This window comes from Cervus elaphus, chromosome 29, assembly GCF_910594005.1.
Source record: "Cervus elaphus chromosome 29, mCerEla1.1, whole genome shotgun sequence".
Taxonomy (NCBI): domain Eukaryota; kingdom Metazoa; phylum Chordata; class Mammalia; order Artiodactyla; family Cervidae; genus Cervus; species Cervus elaphus.
Genome location: NC_057843.1, coordinates 25,131,192 through 25,144,932, shown reverse-complemented (window position 1 = coordinate 25,144,932; position 13,741 = coordinate 25,131,192). Strand labels below are relative to the sequence as shown.

Below are 13,741 nucleotides of genomic sequence, written 5' to 3'. Positions count from 1 at the left end.
GGTACTGAGATCACAGTGGTGTATTGGTTTCCCAGGGTTGCCGTACCAAAGTACCACAAGTGGGGTGACTTAAAACAGCAGAAAAGTATTCCCTCACAGTTCTTGAGGCAAAAACCAAGTCCAAAATTATGAAGCCAATTATGAAGCAGAGCCATGGTCCCCAAAATATGTGAGGGAGAATCCTTCCCTGCCTCTTCTAGCTTCTGGAGGTTACCACAGTCCTCGACATTCTTTGGCTTCTGGATACTTCACTGCCGTCTCTTGTCTGTGTCATGACATGGCATTCTCCCTGAGTGTCTCCCTCCCTTCTTATAGGGATACCTGTTATATAAGAATCCACTCTACTCTAATATGACCTTGTCTTAAATGATTATATCTACAATGACTGTACTTTCAAATAAGGTCACATTTTGAGGTACTGGAAGTTCAAACTCCAACATATCTTTTAGAGGGGTACGATTCAACCCATAATGAGTGGTAAGCCAAAATAGGCATAGCCCCGTGCTCTCACCAAGGCAATAGTCAAGTAGGATAGTCAGATTACAGGTATGTCCTAAAGAAGACATACAAATGGCCAACAGATATATGAAAAATGCTCAGTGTTGCTAATCATCAGGGAAATGCAAATGAAAACTACAATGAGATATCATCTCAGACCTGTCAGGATGGCTCTCATCAAAAAATCAAAGGCCACAAATCTTGGCAAGGATGTAGAGAAATTGGAACCCTTGCATGCTGCTGGGGGAAGTAAAAAATGGTGCAGCCACTGTGGAAAACAGTGGTTCCTCCAAAATTTTGGTTCCTCCAAAAATTAAAAATAGAACCATCACTCAATTCAGTTGAGTCACTCAGTCATGTCAGACTGTTTGCAACCCCATGAACCACAGTACGCCAGGCCTCCCTGTCCATCACCAACTGCCCGAGTCTACCCAAACTCATGTTCACTGAGTTGGTGATGCCATCCAACCATTTCATCGTCTGTCATCCCCTTCTCCTCCTGCCTTCAATCTTTCCCAGCATCAGGGTCTTTGCAAATGAGTTAGCTTGTCCCATCAGGTGGCCAAAATATTGGAGTTTCAGCTTCAACATCAGTCCTTCCAATGAACACCCAGGGCTGATTTCCCTTAGGATGGACTAGTTGGATCTCCTTGCAGTCCAAAGGACTCTCAAGAGTCTACTCCAACACAACAGTTCAAAAGCATCAATTCTGTGCTCAGCTTTCTTTGCAGTCTAACTCTCACATCCATACATTACTACTGGTAAAACCATAGCCTTGACTGACAGACTTTTGTTGACAAAGTAATGTCTCTGCTTTTTAATATGCTGTCTAGGTTGGTCATCACTTTCTTTCCAAGGAATAAGCGTCTTTTAATTTCATGACTGCGGTCACCATCTGCAGTGATTTTAGAGCCCCTCCCCACAAAGAAAAACAAAGTCAGCCACTCTTTCCCCATCTATTTGCCATGAAGTGATGGGACCGGATGCCATGATCTTAGTTGTCTGAATGTTGAGCTTTAAGCCAACTTTTTCACTCTCCTCTTTTACTATCATCAAAAGGCTCTTTAGTTCTTCTTCACTTTCTGCCATAAGGGTGGTGTCATCTGCATATCTGAGATTATTGATATTTCTCCCAGCAATCTTGATTCCAGCTTGTGCTTCCTCCAGCCCAGCGTTTTTCATGATGTACTCTGCATATAAGTTAAATAAGCAAGGTGACAGTATACAGCCTTGACGTACTCCTTTTCCTATTTGGAACCAGTCTGTTGTTTCATGTCCAGTTCTAACTGCTGCTTCCTGACCTGCATACAGATTTCTCAAGAGGCAGGTCAGGTGGTCTGGTATTCCCATCTCTTTCAGAATTTTCCACAGTTTGTTGTGATCCACACAGTCAAAGGCTCTGGCATAGTCAATAAAGCAGAAATAGATGTTTTTCTGGAGCTCTCTTGCTTTTTCAATGATCCAGCGGATGTTGGCAGTTTGATCTCTGGTTCCTCTGCCTTTTCTAAAACCACCTTGAACATCTGGAAGTTCACGGTTCACGTAGTGCTGAAGCATGGCTTGGAGAATTTTGAGCATTACTTTACTGGCATATGAGATGAATGCAATTGTGTGATAGTTTGAGCATTTTTTAGCATTGCCTTTCTTAGGGATTGGAATGAAAACTGACCTTTTCCAGTCCTGTGGCCACTGCTGAGCTTTCCAAATTTGTTGGCATATTGAGTGCAGCACTTTCACAGCATCATCTTTTAGGATTTGAAATAGCTCAACTGGAATTCCATCACCTCCACTAGCTTTGTTCATAGTGATGCTTTCTAAGGCCCACTTGACTTCACATTCCAGGATGTCTGACTCTAGGTGAGTGATCACACCATCGTGATTATCTGGGTCATGAAGATCTTTTTTGTATAGCTCTTCTGTGTATTCTTGCCACCTCTTCTTAATATCTTCTGCTTTTGTTAGGTCCATACCATTTCTGTCCTTTATTGAACCTATCTTTACATGAAATGTTCTCTTGGTATCTCTAATTTTCTTGAAGAGATGTCTAGTCTTTCCCATTCTGTTGTTTTCCTCTATTTCTTTGCATTGATTGCTGAGGAAGGCTTTCTTATCTCTCCTTGCTATTCTTTGAAACTCTGCGTTCAAATGGGTATATCTTTCCTTTTATCCTTTGCTTTTCACTTCCCTTCTTTTCACAGCTACTTGTAACGCCTTCTCAGACAGCCAGTTTGCTTTTTTGCATTTCTTTTTCTTGGGGATGGTCTTGATCCCTGCCTCCTGTACAATGTCACAAACCTCCATCCATAGTTCATCAGGCTCTCTGTCTATCATACGATCCTGCAATCCCACTTCTGGGCATTTATCCAGAAGAATTGCAATCAGGGCCTTGAAGGGATACTCAGTTCAGTTCAGTCACTCAGTCATGTCCGATTCTTTGCAACCCCATGAATCGCAGCACACCAGGCCTCCCTGTCCATCACAAACTCCCGGAGTTTACTCAAACCCATGTCCATCGAGTCAGTGATGCCATCCAGCCATCTCATCCTCTGTCGTCCCCTTCTCCTCCTGCCCACAATCCCTCCCAGAATCAGGGTCTTTTCCAGTGAGTCAGCTCTTCGCATGAGGTGGCCAAAGTTTTGGAGTTTCAGCTTCAGTCTAGCATTCTCATATTCACTGTAGCACTAAGTATTCTCAGTAGCTGATTCCAAGATTGAAAACAGCCTAAACAACCATAAAAGATGTGATGTATACTTTTAAATAGAATATTATTCAGCCTTAGAAAAGAAAGAAATTCTGCAGTATGTAACAACATGGATGAACCTTAACAGCTTTACGCTAGGTTAAATAAACCAGTCACAGAAGGACAAATACTCCATGGTGCCACTTATACAAGGCACCTAAAATAGTCACAGAATCATAGAATTAATAATTCATAGAATCAAAGAGTGGAATGGTGGTTGTCAGGAGCTCAGAAGAAGAGGAAATGGGAATTGCAATCAACAAGTGTAATGTTTCAGTTAAGCAAGATGAGTGTGAGATTTTCTGTACAGCACTGTACCTAGAGACAATAATACTGTGCATAGCACACTTAAAATTTTGTTAAGAGAGTGCTCTTTCCACAATAAAACAAAAAATCAAGTGTGTTGAGAATTTCCAAATAGAGAACTATGCATGGAGCCATATCCTAGAGGAGAATTTCACCTAGTCGAGGGCTTCCTCCCTGAGGAGGTAATATTTTCAATGAAGATGAAAAGATGAGTTAAAGTCAGCCAGAAAAAGTAGAGAGGAAAAGCATGAATGCCCTCCCCCTCTGATGTCCAGAGCCCCAGTCCTTCTCAGCACTGGAATTATGGGAAGCCAGAACCCAGAATCCCAGCGAAGGCCTTGTCCTTGTCTCCCAGGCTGCCAGCTACAGCTTGCCTGCGGGCTGGCTCCCAGGGGCCTACAGTCCCTCCCTCAGAAACAGCCAATGGCACGGAATCCAGGGAGGCAGCTATTGGCAGCCAGTGAGACCCAGTGCTCACAGCTGAAGCCCCCGTGCAGAGGAGGAGTAGCAGGGTCATCTCTCTGCTTTCCCTCTTTGGGCCTAACTTGATGAAAAATACTTGGACCCAGAATCAGCAAAGTGCTGAATGCACAGATAGCTTCTGCTGCCCTCCTTCCTTGAAGATGTACGAGTAAGCAGATATGTCTGTTTTGTGAGTTTTTCCAGCAGCATTGAAGTGGCCTCCTGGCTGCCAGATGCCTCTGCTTCAAGCTCCCAGTGACTGAATTTCTGCCAGAGGTGAGGGCAGGAGTGGGGCAGCCAGCAGTGTGGAGACTGTATTGGAGCAAATTTTACCCTTGGAACAGTGCTCACTGTGTAGGCAGCTCCTTTATGAGACACACATAAAGTGGTCATCAGCTTTGGGGGTGGTGGTTGTATTTTACACCCACAGCATTTTAGTATTTCTCTTGAAAGTGGTTGGGTGGAGGGTGAAGAACATCCTTTTTTTGAAGCATAACAAATGCAAAGAAAAGTGCACACATTCTGCATGTATGGCCTGGTGATTTTCACAAAGTGGGTGCACATCCAGCACCCAGATCAAGATAACATCCCAGAAACCCTCCCTCTCCCCCCACCATACCCTGTTTCTAGTTACTACCCACCAAGGGCAGCCACCCCTCCCCCCCCCCCCCCCCACTTCTAACATTGTAGACTAGTTTTGGTTTTTGAGTTTTAGGTAAATGAAATCACACTATGAATTTTTGTAGCTGTGGCTTTGTTCACTAATTTTCTGTTTGTGAAATTCAGTCATACTCCTTGTTGTTCTAGTTTATTCTCATTTGATAAAGTTTTATATGAATATATAATCATTATTTGTCCATTTACCTGTTGATGAGCATTTAGGTTGTTTTCCATCTGGACTCTTAGGAATAGTGCTTCTGTGAACATTGATTTTTTAAAAGAAGTGTCATTCGTTTCTGTTGGTTGTGTTGGGTCTTCATTGCTGCTCGCAATGAAGCGTCTTGCAGCGAGTGCATGCTGCTCTGCAGTTACAGTGTGTGGGCTCCCCATCGAGGTGGATTCTCTTGGTGTGGAGCACAGGCTCTAGGGCACACTGGCTTCAGGAGTCGTAGCTCGCAGGTTCTAGAGCACAGGCTCATTACTTGTGGCACACAGACTCACTTGCCCTGCGGCATGTGAGATCTTCCCGGACCAGGGATCAAACCTGTATCTCTTGCATTTCAAGGTGGATTCTTAACCACTGGACCACCAGGGACGCCCTGAACATTCTTGCATATGTCTTTTGATGAACATATGCAACTTTTGGGGGGAGAATATTATACTTGTATTGCATGCATGCTAAGTCGCTTCAGTCATGTCCATCTCTTTGCGACCCTGTGGACTGTAGCCTGCCAGGCTCCTCTGTCCTTGGGATTTTCCAGGCAAGAATACTGGAGTGGGTTGCTATGCCCTCCTCCAAGTGATCTTCCCAACCCAGGGATCAAACCCGCTTCTCTTATGTCTCCTGAGTTGGCAGGGGGGTTCTTTACCATTTGTGCCATGTGGGAAGCCCAATTATATATATTTCAAGTGTACAACATGTGCTTTGAGATACATAATTAGTTGTCTGTTGTTCCACAATAAATTTTCCCCAAATGTAAGAGCTCACAACAAAAATAAACATTTATTACTTCTTGCAGTTAAATGAATGAGAAATTTGGGAGCAGTTTGGAAAGACAGTTCAGGCTCAGGATCTCTTAGGAGGCTGGAATCATGTGAAGGCTGTACCTAGTCCAGTAGGACTGCTTTCAAGGTAGCTCACCCCTATCACTGGCAGGTTGATCCTGACTGTTGGTGAGCAGTCCGATTTCCTTTGCATGTGGACTTTTCTCCACATTGTCTCGGGGTCCTCATGACATGCTGGCTGGCGTCCCCCAGAGTGAGCAGTCAAAGAGAGAGAGCCATGTAGAAACAATATCCTTTTTCTAATTTAGCCTTGGAAGTCACATAGAACCCCTTCTGCCTCATTGTATTCCTTACAAGTGAGCCAGTAAGTCCAGCCCATACTCACGACTCCATTTAGAATGGGGAAGAGGCAAAGATTGTGTGGACATATTTTTTAAACCAGTAGCCCTTTAATATTTTAAAGCTTGGAATTTACCCAAACTGGGAATCTAAAAATAAGTTTACAGACATTCATAAAAGGATCTAAAAGAAATATATTCAACTCAGCCTCTCCTCTTTTATTCATTTAAAATTCTGTGAATATTTATAGGGCAGTTTTCAAGGTATTTCCTAAAAATAAGATGGCATAATAGAAAGTACAAAGGCTTCAGAGCCAGACATACCCAAGTTTGAATCCTGGGTTCACTACTTACTAATTACGGGTATTTGGGCAAGCAACCTCTTAGATTCTCAGATTCCTTCAACTTTAAAATAGGGAAAATCAATACAGCCTATCTCATAGTGTTCTGGAAGTAATTAAATGAGATAATGTGTATAAAGTGCCCACTATGGTGGTAGATCCCTTCCATTTGTTCATTTATTTTAAAAAGTAGTAACCATATATATTAACTGTTTAAAAGGAGCTATGATGAACCCTGTGAGAGACACAAGTATATATTATTCTACAAGTATATATTCTCATAGCACCCTTGACAGGCAGAATAACTGTAATACTACTGAGAAAATATTTAGTGTCTGGAACAAATATAGATACAATTTATTTACAACTAAATAGGGATTAAGTTTGGATATATGGAAATGGAAAAAATTTTGAGGGGCAAGGAAAAGACCAGAAGTATTACAGATTAGGAGTAATCACTTGAGTAAAGATAGAGCTAGAAAACCAGGGGGCCTGAACTGAGAACAAGAAAGAACTTCATTACTGATGTGGCTTGAATCCAGGGTAGGAAAGGAAGTTGTGGAAATAGGAATTGGAAAGATAATTACCCTAACAGAGTACCTGGAAAGGATTGAGAGAGCTCCATTCAGCTTTACACTCTGATGAGAAACTTTAAAGCCAATGACTTTTTTTTTTTTTAATTGGAGTAAAGTTGCTTTACAAGGTTGTATTCGTTTCTGCTCTACAGCAGAGTGAATCAGCTATGTGCGTACATATACCTCCTCTATTTTGGATATCCTTCCCCATTTAGATTACCACAGAGCATTAGGCAGAATTCCCTATGTTATATAGTAGGTTCTCATTAGTTACCTGTTTTATACATACTAGTGTATATATGTCAATCCCAGTCTTCAAGTTCATCCCACTCTCCCCTTCCCCGTTTAGTGTCTCTACATTTGTTCTCTACATCCATGTCTCTATTTCTGCCTTGCAAATAGATTGATCTGTACCATTTTTCTGGATTCCATGTGTATGCCTTTAATGTAAAATATGTGTTTTTCTCTCTCTGGTTTACTTCACTCTGTATGACAGACTCTAGGTCCATAAAGTCAGAGACTTTTAAACCAGTTTTCAGGGCTGGCTACAAAAGTTAGGCAGTCCTAGCTACTGAAGGGTCTACTTGCCATGCTTTTCTTGGCTGGCTCCTGTAGAACCTTTGTGTCTCACTTTGTAAACAGAACTTTCTAAAACTGATCATTAAAGAACACTTCTTACTCTAAACCCAAGAAACTCAGTTTTTTATTTGGTATTCCCATTTTGGAGGCTGCATCAACAGGGAAACTGTTTTTATAGGCCCTTAGCTCACTATAAATGTACTTGTCAAGACTTGGCCAACTGGAATGGCCAGTTTATGCACTTAACTCATCTCTGTGTTTGACTTCCTCTTCCAGATAATAAGCTGTCCTCTCCACTTATTCCTCCTCAAGAAGGATGATCTGTTTAGCAGCTTTCACTTTTGTTACATTCTCCAGTCCCAGACAGTGATGATATTTACACATAAGACAGGGACATTTCTATGCTATGATGGCAGTTTGAAGGAAGTTGGAACTGGCAACCTTTCATTTCGAAGCCAAAGAAAAATAAACATGAATATTTCAGTCTTGCTGAGAATGGAGGCTAAAGAGAGAAGCAGAAACCCTTCTTCTAGACCTGCCATTCACTATATGGTATCCAAAGTCTTTATGTGCACAACTTATATCTTATCTAACACACCCTCTTATTTTGATGACGCTTATATGTTTCATCAAAATAGACATAGAAAGTGAAAAAAAGGTAGGGATTCCCTGATGGCTCAGATGGTAAAGAATCTGCCTGCAATGCAGGAGATCCAGGTTCAATCCCTGGGTCGGGAATATACCCTGGAGAAGGGAATGGCTACTCACTCCAGAATTCTTGCATGGAGAAGTCCATAAACAGAGGAGCATGGCGGGCTCTAGTCCATGGGGTCACGAAGAGTCAGGCACAAGTGAGCACCTAATACTTCCATCAAAATAGGCATGATTGTGACCATTTCTGGTGATTTTGTGGTAAAAATTGGATGTTTCATTTTATCACCCTCTTAGTTTACTCTAAATAGATTCTTGAACATGAAGAGAAAAGATGAGTTCTTGGCTTGGGATAGAATTCCCAGCCAAGCTTGGGCTGGACCTTCCGAAATAGCCACATAGGTGTTTTCACTCCATTAGGATAACACTTGGCGTCAAGGGAACTGTTCTGTGCACGGGTTCTCAGGGTATTCTCTTCCTCTGCTTTCTTCACAGGTGGGAAATTGGCAAGTGGAGTCCTTGCAGTCTCACCTGTGGGGTTGGGCTGCAGACCAGAGATGTCTTCTGCTCCCACCTGCTTTCCAGAGAGATAAATGAAACAGTAATCCTGGCTGATGAGCTGTGTCGCCAGCCCAAGCCCACCACGGTGCAAGCTTGTAACCGCTTCAACTGCCCCCCAGCCTGGTACCCAGCACAGTGGCAGCCGGTGAGTTCTGGGGTTACACAGTGTTGGAGCTTGTGTTTGCAGCAGGAGCCCAGGACAGGGGACTGTGTTGTCTGAGAGTGTTGTCCCATTAAAGGAACGTTCAAGATCTGCTCAGTCATGTCCGACTCTGCGACCTTGTGGACTGTAGCCCACCAGGCTCCTCTGTCCATGGAATTCTCCAGGCAAGAATACTGGCGTGGGTAGCCTTTCCCTTCTCCGGGGGATCTTCCCAACCCAGGGACTGAACCCTTGCCTTCTGCATCCCCTACATTGGCAGAGGGATTCTTTACCTCTTGAGTCACTGGGGCTTCCCAGTCCTCCTACAACCTTATTCAATTCAGATCTTTTCATTACAAATAGCAAGCTCTTTCTATTCTACCACCCACAGTGATCTCCAAAAGCAACTCAAATGACCCATCTCTTAACCTGAAGATATTCCTGACAAAGTTTCCACTGAGCTAAAGAAAAATTTTTTAAATAAGGACTGTGTGGTGGGTAAATTTCCTTAAAGCTAACTTGTCTGAATGTGTGCTCTTTCTAGTTTTTTTTTTTTTTCTGTTTAAAATTCTAAGAGATAAAGATACCAGGAGATGGGTTTTCTTTTCTTTTTTTTTTTTTAAACATAATTCCTTAGCAAAATAAGATTTTAGAAATCAAGTCAACTCCAGACTTTTAAAATTTTCCTGATCCATGGGGAATTGTCATTTTAAAGCAAGGGTTGGCAAACTGCTGCCCAAAACCAAACCCAGTTCATGACCAATTATTGTAAATACCGTTTTTTTGGAATACAGCCATACTCTTGCACTACATGGGCATAACTGCTTGGTTGTGACAGAAACTATATGGTCCCCAAAAGCTAAAGCATTTACTCTACCTCTTTACAGAACAGATGGCTGACCCCACTCTAAAGCATTTATTATAATAATAAAAACACAATTATTTTATCCTCATATCCTATCTAAAATTAATATATATTTATCAAACTAAAGTAACTTTTTTTGCATGCCTTTAAAAAACATAGGATTTTTTTTTTAAAGAAAACACTTTCCTCCAACTAATAAAAAAAAAAAAGAAAACACTTTTAATCTTACAGTGCAGTACCTTGAAAAGTACAGTAGTACAGTACAACAGCTGGTATACAGGGGCCAGCATCAGGTGAACAGGCAAGAGGAGTTACTGACAGAGGAGGGAGAGAAGGTAGAAGATGGGAGAGCTGAAGGGTCGTCAGCAATAGGAGATGGACAGCAAACTGCAATTTCACTCACACCTTATGAAAAGACACAAGATTTTAGATTGATTACTTGGATAAAATCTTACTGTGCAATTGCCTTCCTATTAGAATATCCCTCATAGTTTCAAAGTGACCAAAAAAAAAAAGTCATAGAAAGTAAGCCTGAAAGGTGAGGGAGATATACATCCCAGTTTTACTGAAACAGTTTTTACTCTCAGAAGTGCCCCAGTTAGAATGATAAATGATGCAGTCAGTCATCAGACTGAGAAGGAGAGAGAAGGCAGTTTTGGTGATGAGACAAGGAGCTGCCATTTCCACGCATCCTCTGTGCTTCTTCAAACCAGTGGACAGGACCCCTTCCTTCCTCCTTCCCTTTCCTGGTTCAGTCCCCAAAGAATCAAATAGTAATAAGTGAGCAAAAGACTAGGTGTAAAGCATCTAGAAGCAGGCATGGACACTATACTGTCCATGTCCGCTTGGATAAATATCCTTTTAGAACCTAAATGTATATGATTAAGTTCATAACTTCCATGCTACTGTGTCATGTGGAAATCAAGAGAATATTATGTACTTTGAATACTTTGTATACCATTGTTCTGTTGAGAAATATATATTATTATACACCTAATTGAAGTTAATCCTCATAACAGGCCAGTGATAAGGAGATTTTATTGTCTTCATTTTAGTTTTGAGGAAACTGAGGCTCACAGAACTAGCAAACTTAGGAGTGGACATCAACCCAGTTTTATGTGATCCTTCCCATGGTACCCCATTGTTGGAAACCACTGTGGCAGAAAAGGCCCTCAAGGGATTACATAGAAGCCCCCTTGTTTTATGGATGATGTAACTGAGACCAAGATATAGTTTTGCCCAAAATCACAAAGCCTAATCCAGAACGATGCTGAAGCTGAAACTCCAGTACTTTGGCCACCTCATGCAAAGAGTTGACTCATTGGAAAAAGCCCTGATGCTGGGAGGGATTAGGGGCAGGAGGAGAAGGGGACAACAGAGGATGAGATGACTGGATGGCATCACCAACTCGATGGACATGGGTTTGAGTAAACTCCAGGAGTTGGTGATGGACAGGGAGGCCTGGTGTGCTGCGATTCATGGGGTTGCAAAGAGTCAGACACGACTGAGCGACTGAACTGAACTGAACTGAATCCAGAACCCAGGTCTCCTGATTTCTGGTGCATTTATACTTTTACCTTTAACTATACTCCGGCTCCGTACTGCACCACTAACTTATGGCCACACTAAGAAAGGATGAGGAATCAGCCTAGATCAACCTCTACTGTTGAAACTAATTCCCTGTATTTTTAGTTTGTGTTGCCATTAATTACCTAATAAGTTCTAGGTAAAATGTTTATTGAATAATAAAATGAATGAAGAGATCAATAGTACCACCCACAAACCCTGAAATGTTTTTACTTTATATCCCACTGATGGGTTTGTTTCATGATTGTAGGTCATAATATTGATGATGAAAGTCAGTGAGGCACAGCCTTTTTCAGTAGTTGCACATGATGCTGAGTAATGTCAGGGACCTATGCTGTTCTTTCAGTTTTTACAGCACATCCATATACATGGTCTCTTTTGGTCTATTGCCAACATTACCACCCCCATGCCCAGCGGTCCTATTGAATCAGTGGATTTCTAAAGAGTCAATTATTCTTCCATTGTCCATTGACCTTGGGCCTGTTAAGATATGTATTTATTTTGAAAGCTTTCTATTTCATTTCATTAGGAAGAAGCCTTTGAGATAAGTTGGATTTAAATTCACTTTTCAGATCAAGGAAGTAATAGTAAAGAACTCTTTGAAGTCTAGCCAATGAACCACTGACTATACTTTATCAGGACCTTTAAAAAGGTCTTGTTTCAAACCCAATACATAATCGTTGTGAAAAATATTCAATCATAATGAATAAAGAGCATAGAAAGTGAAAGCCGCTAGGGATTCTATCTTCCACAGGAAAATTCCTGTTAAACACTTGATACATAGGAATCCTTGGTCACTTTTAGGAACCTCTCTGAACCTAGAGAAAACAATAGACTATTCTTCTTATATTATTTCCTAGGATCTTACATCTTTAGTTTTTTAGGCAAAATCAGCTACCACTGACCACTTATTCGGAGAAAGGAAGTCATTGTTTATGATTATGGAATAAGTCAGGAATAATTTAAACATCTCCAGTCTAATTAGCAGTTGTCCTCGGACATCACTTGGTTGAGATATCAGCTATTGACTATCCATTTGCCTGGTCCCTTGGCAACCCTTGCTGGGACAGGGGACCCTGTAGTACACAGAAATGTCTTTTCTATTCAGCTGCCTAGATGCACCAGGAGAGAGGGCTGAGGTCTTTCATCCTTCAACAGCCAATGTACAGTTTTTTTCTTACAAAAGAAAAGGAGAGGGTAGATCAATGCTTCATTTAAAGGAAGACAGATTACATCCTGATGAACACTGGCCTGTCTGAGGGGAGAAAGTCCCCCTCCTTGCTCTTTGAATATTGGGCTACCACTGACCTCATGCATATTGCATATGCTTTTCTTTCTGGGGGAAAAAAAACATAAATTATGTTAAGTTGTCATTTACCAACTAGGAATGCAACCTCCTTTGTCCTTCATAGAGCATTTACTAACAAGTAATATGTAGCCAATATTTACACATTCTACAGGTCTGAGAAGTCCAAGGATTTATGTTAATATTTTAGTTTAGAAATAGTTATGCCAAAATGAAGCACAAATCTAATTCCTAATTCTAGCTTTGGTTTTTTAGGGTTCCATCTTTATTTCATTTCTACCTCTTAGTCCCTACTGCATCTCTTGGTTTTCATCTTTGGTCTTGTGTGAAGGACTCAATATTTATCAATTTAGCTATAATGGCTCGTTGAGGTTTTATGGTTGACTTGGGCCCCAGTCCATGAGGTCGCAGAGAGTCGGACATGACTGAACAACTAACACTTTCACTTTTGAAACACACATTTCATGCATTAGTCTCCTGAATCCTTTATAATTTATTAAACATGCACCCACACTCCTGCTTCTTCTCCTCCTCCTCCTCATCTTTCATGTTGACTATATATATTACTTCTAATTCTTTTTATTGAAGTATAGTTAATTTACAATGCTGCATTAGTTTCTGGTATACAGCAAAGTGGTTCGGTTTTATATATTTTTTTTTCAGATTCTTTTTCATTATATGTTATTACAAGGTAGTCCCCTGTGCTATACCATAGGGCCTTGTGTATGTATCTGCTAATCTCAAAGTCCTAGTTCATCTCTCCTCTAAACCCTGCTATCTACTTCAGTAACCATAAATTTGATTTCTATGTCTGAGGCTATTTCTCAGTTTTGTAAATAAGTTCATTTGTATCACTTTTTGGATTCCATATATTAGTGATATCATATGGAGAAGGCAATGGCACCCCACTCCAGTATTCTTGCCTGGAAAATCCCATGAATGGAGGAGCCTGGTAGGCTACAGTCCATGGGGTCGCTACGAGTCGGACATGACTAAGCGACTTCACTTTCACATTTCAGTTTCATGCATTGGAGAAGGAAATGGCAACCCACTCCAGTGTTCTTGCCTGGAGAATCTCAGGAATGGGGGAGCCTGGTGGGCTGCCGTCTATGGGGTCGCACAGAG

General features: G+C 41.4%; 1 protein-coding gene across 4 annotated transcripts in view; it reads left to right on the top strand.

Annotated features, from left to right (window-relative positions):
- ADAMTSL1 (ADAMTS like 1) overlaps positions 1–13,741 on the top strand; it is a 1,078,174-nt gene that overhangs the window by 888,658 nt on the left and 175,775 nt on the right. For all 4 annotated transcript variants that reach the window (XM_043891080.1, XM_043891079.1, XM_043891082.1 and 1 more), the window contains one exon: positions 8,651–8,861. In XM_043891080.1, coding sequence (XP_043747015.1) covers positions 8,651–8,861 — 211 coding nt within the window. The remainder of the gene's footprint in view (positions 1–8,650; positions 8,862–13,741) is intronic.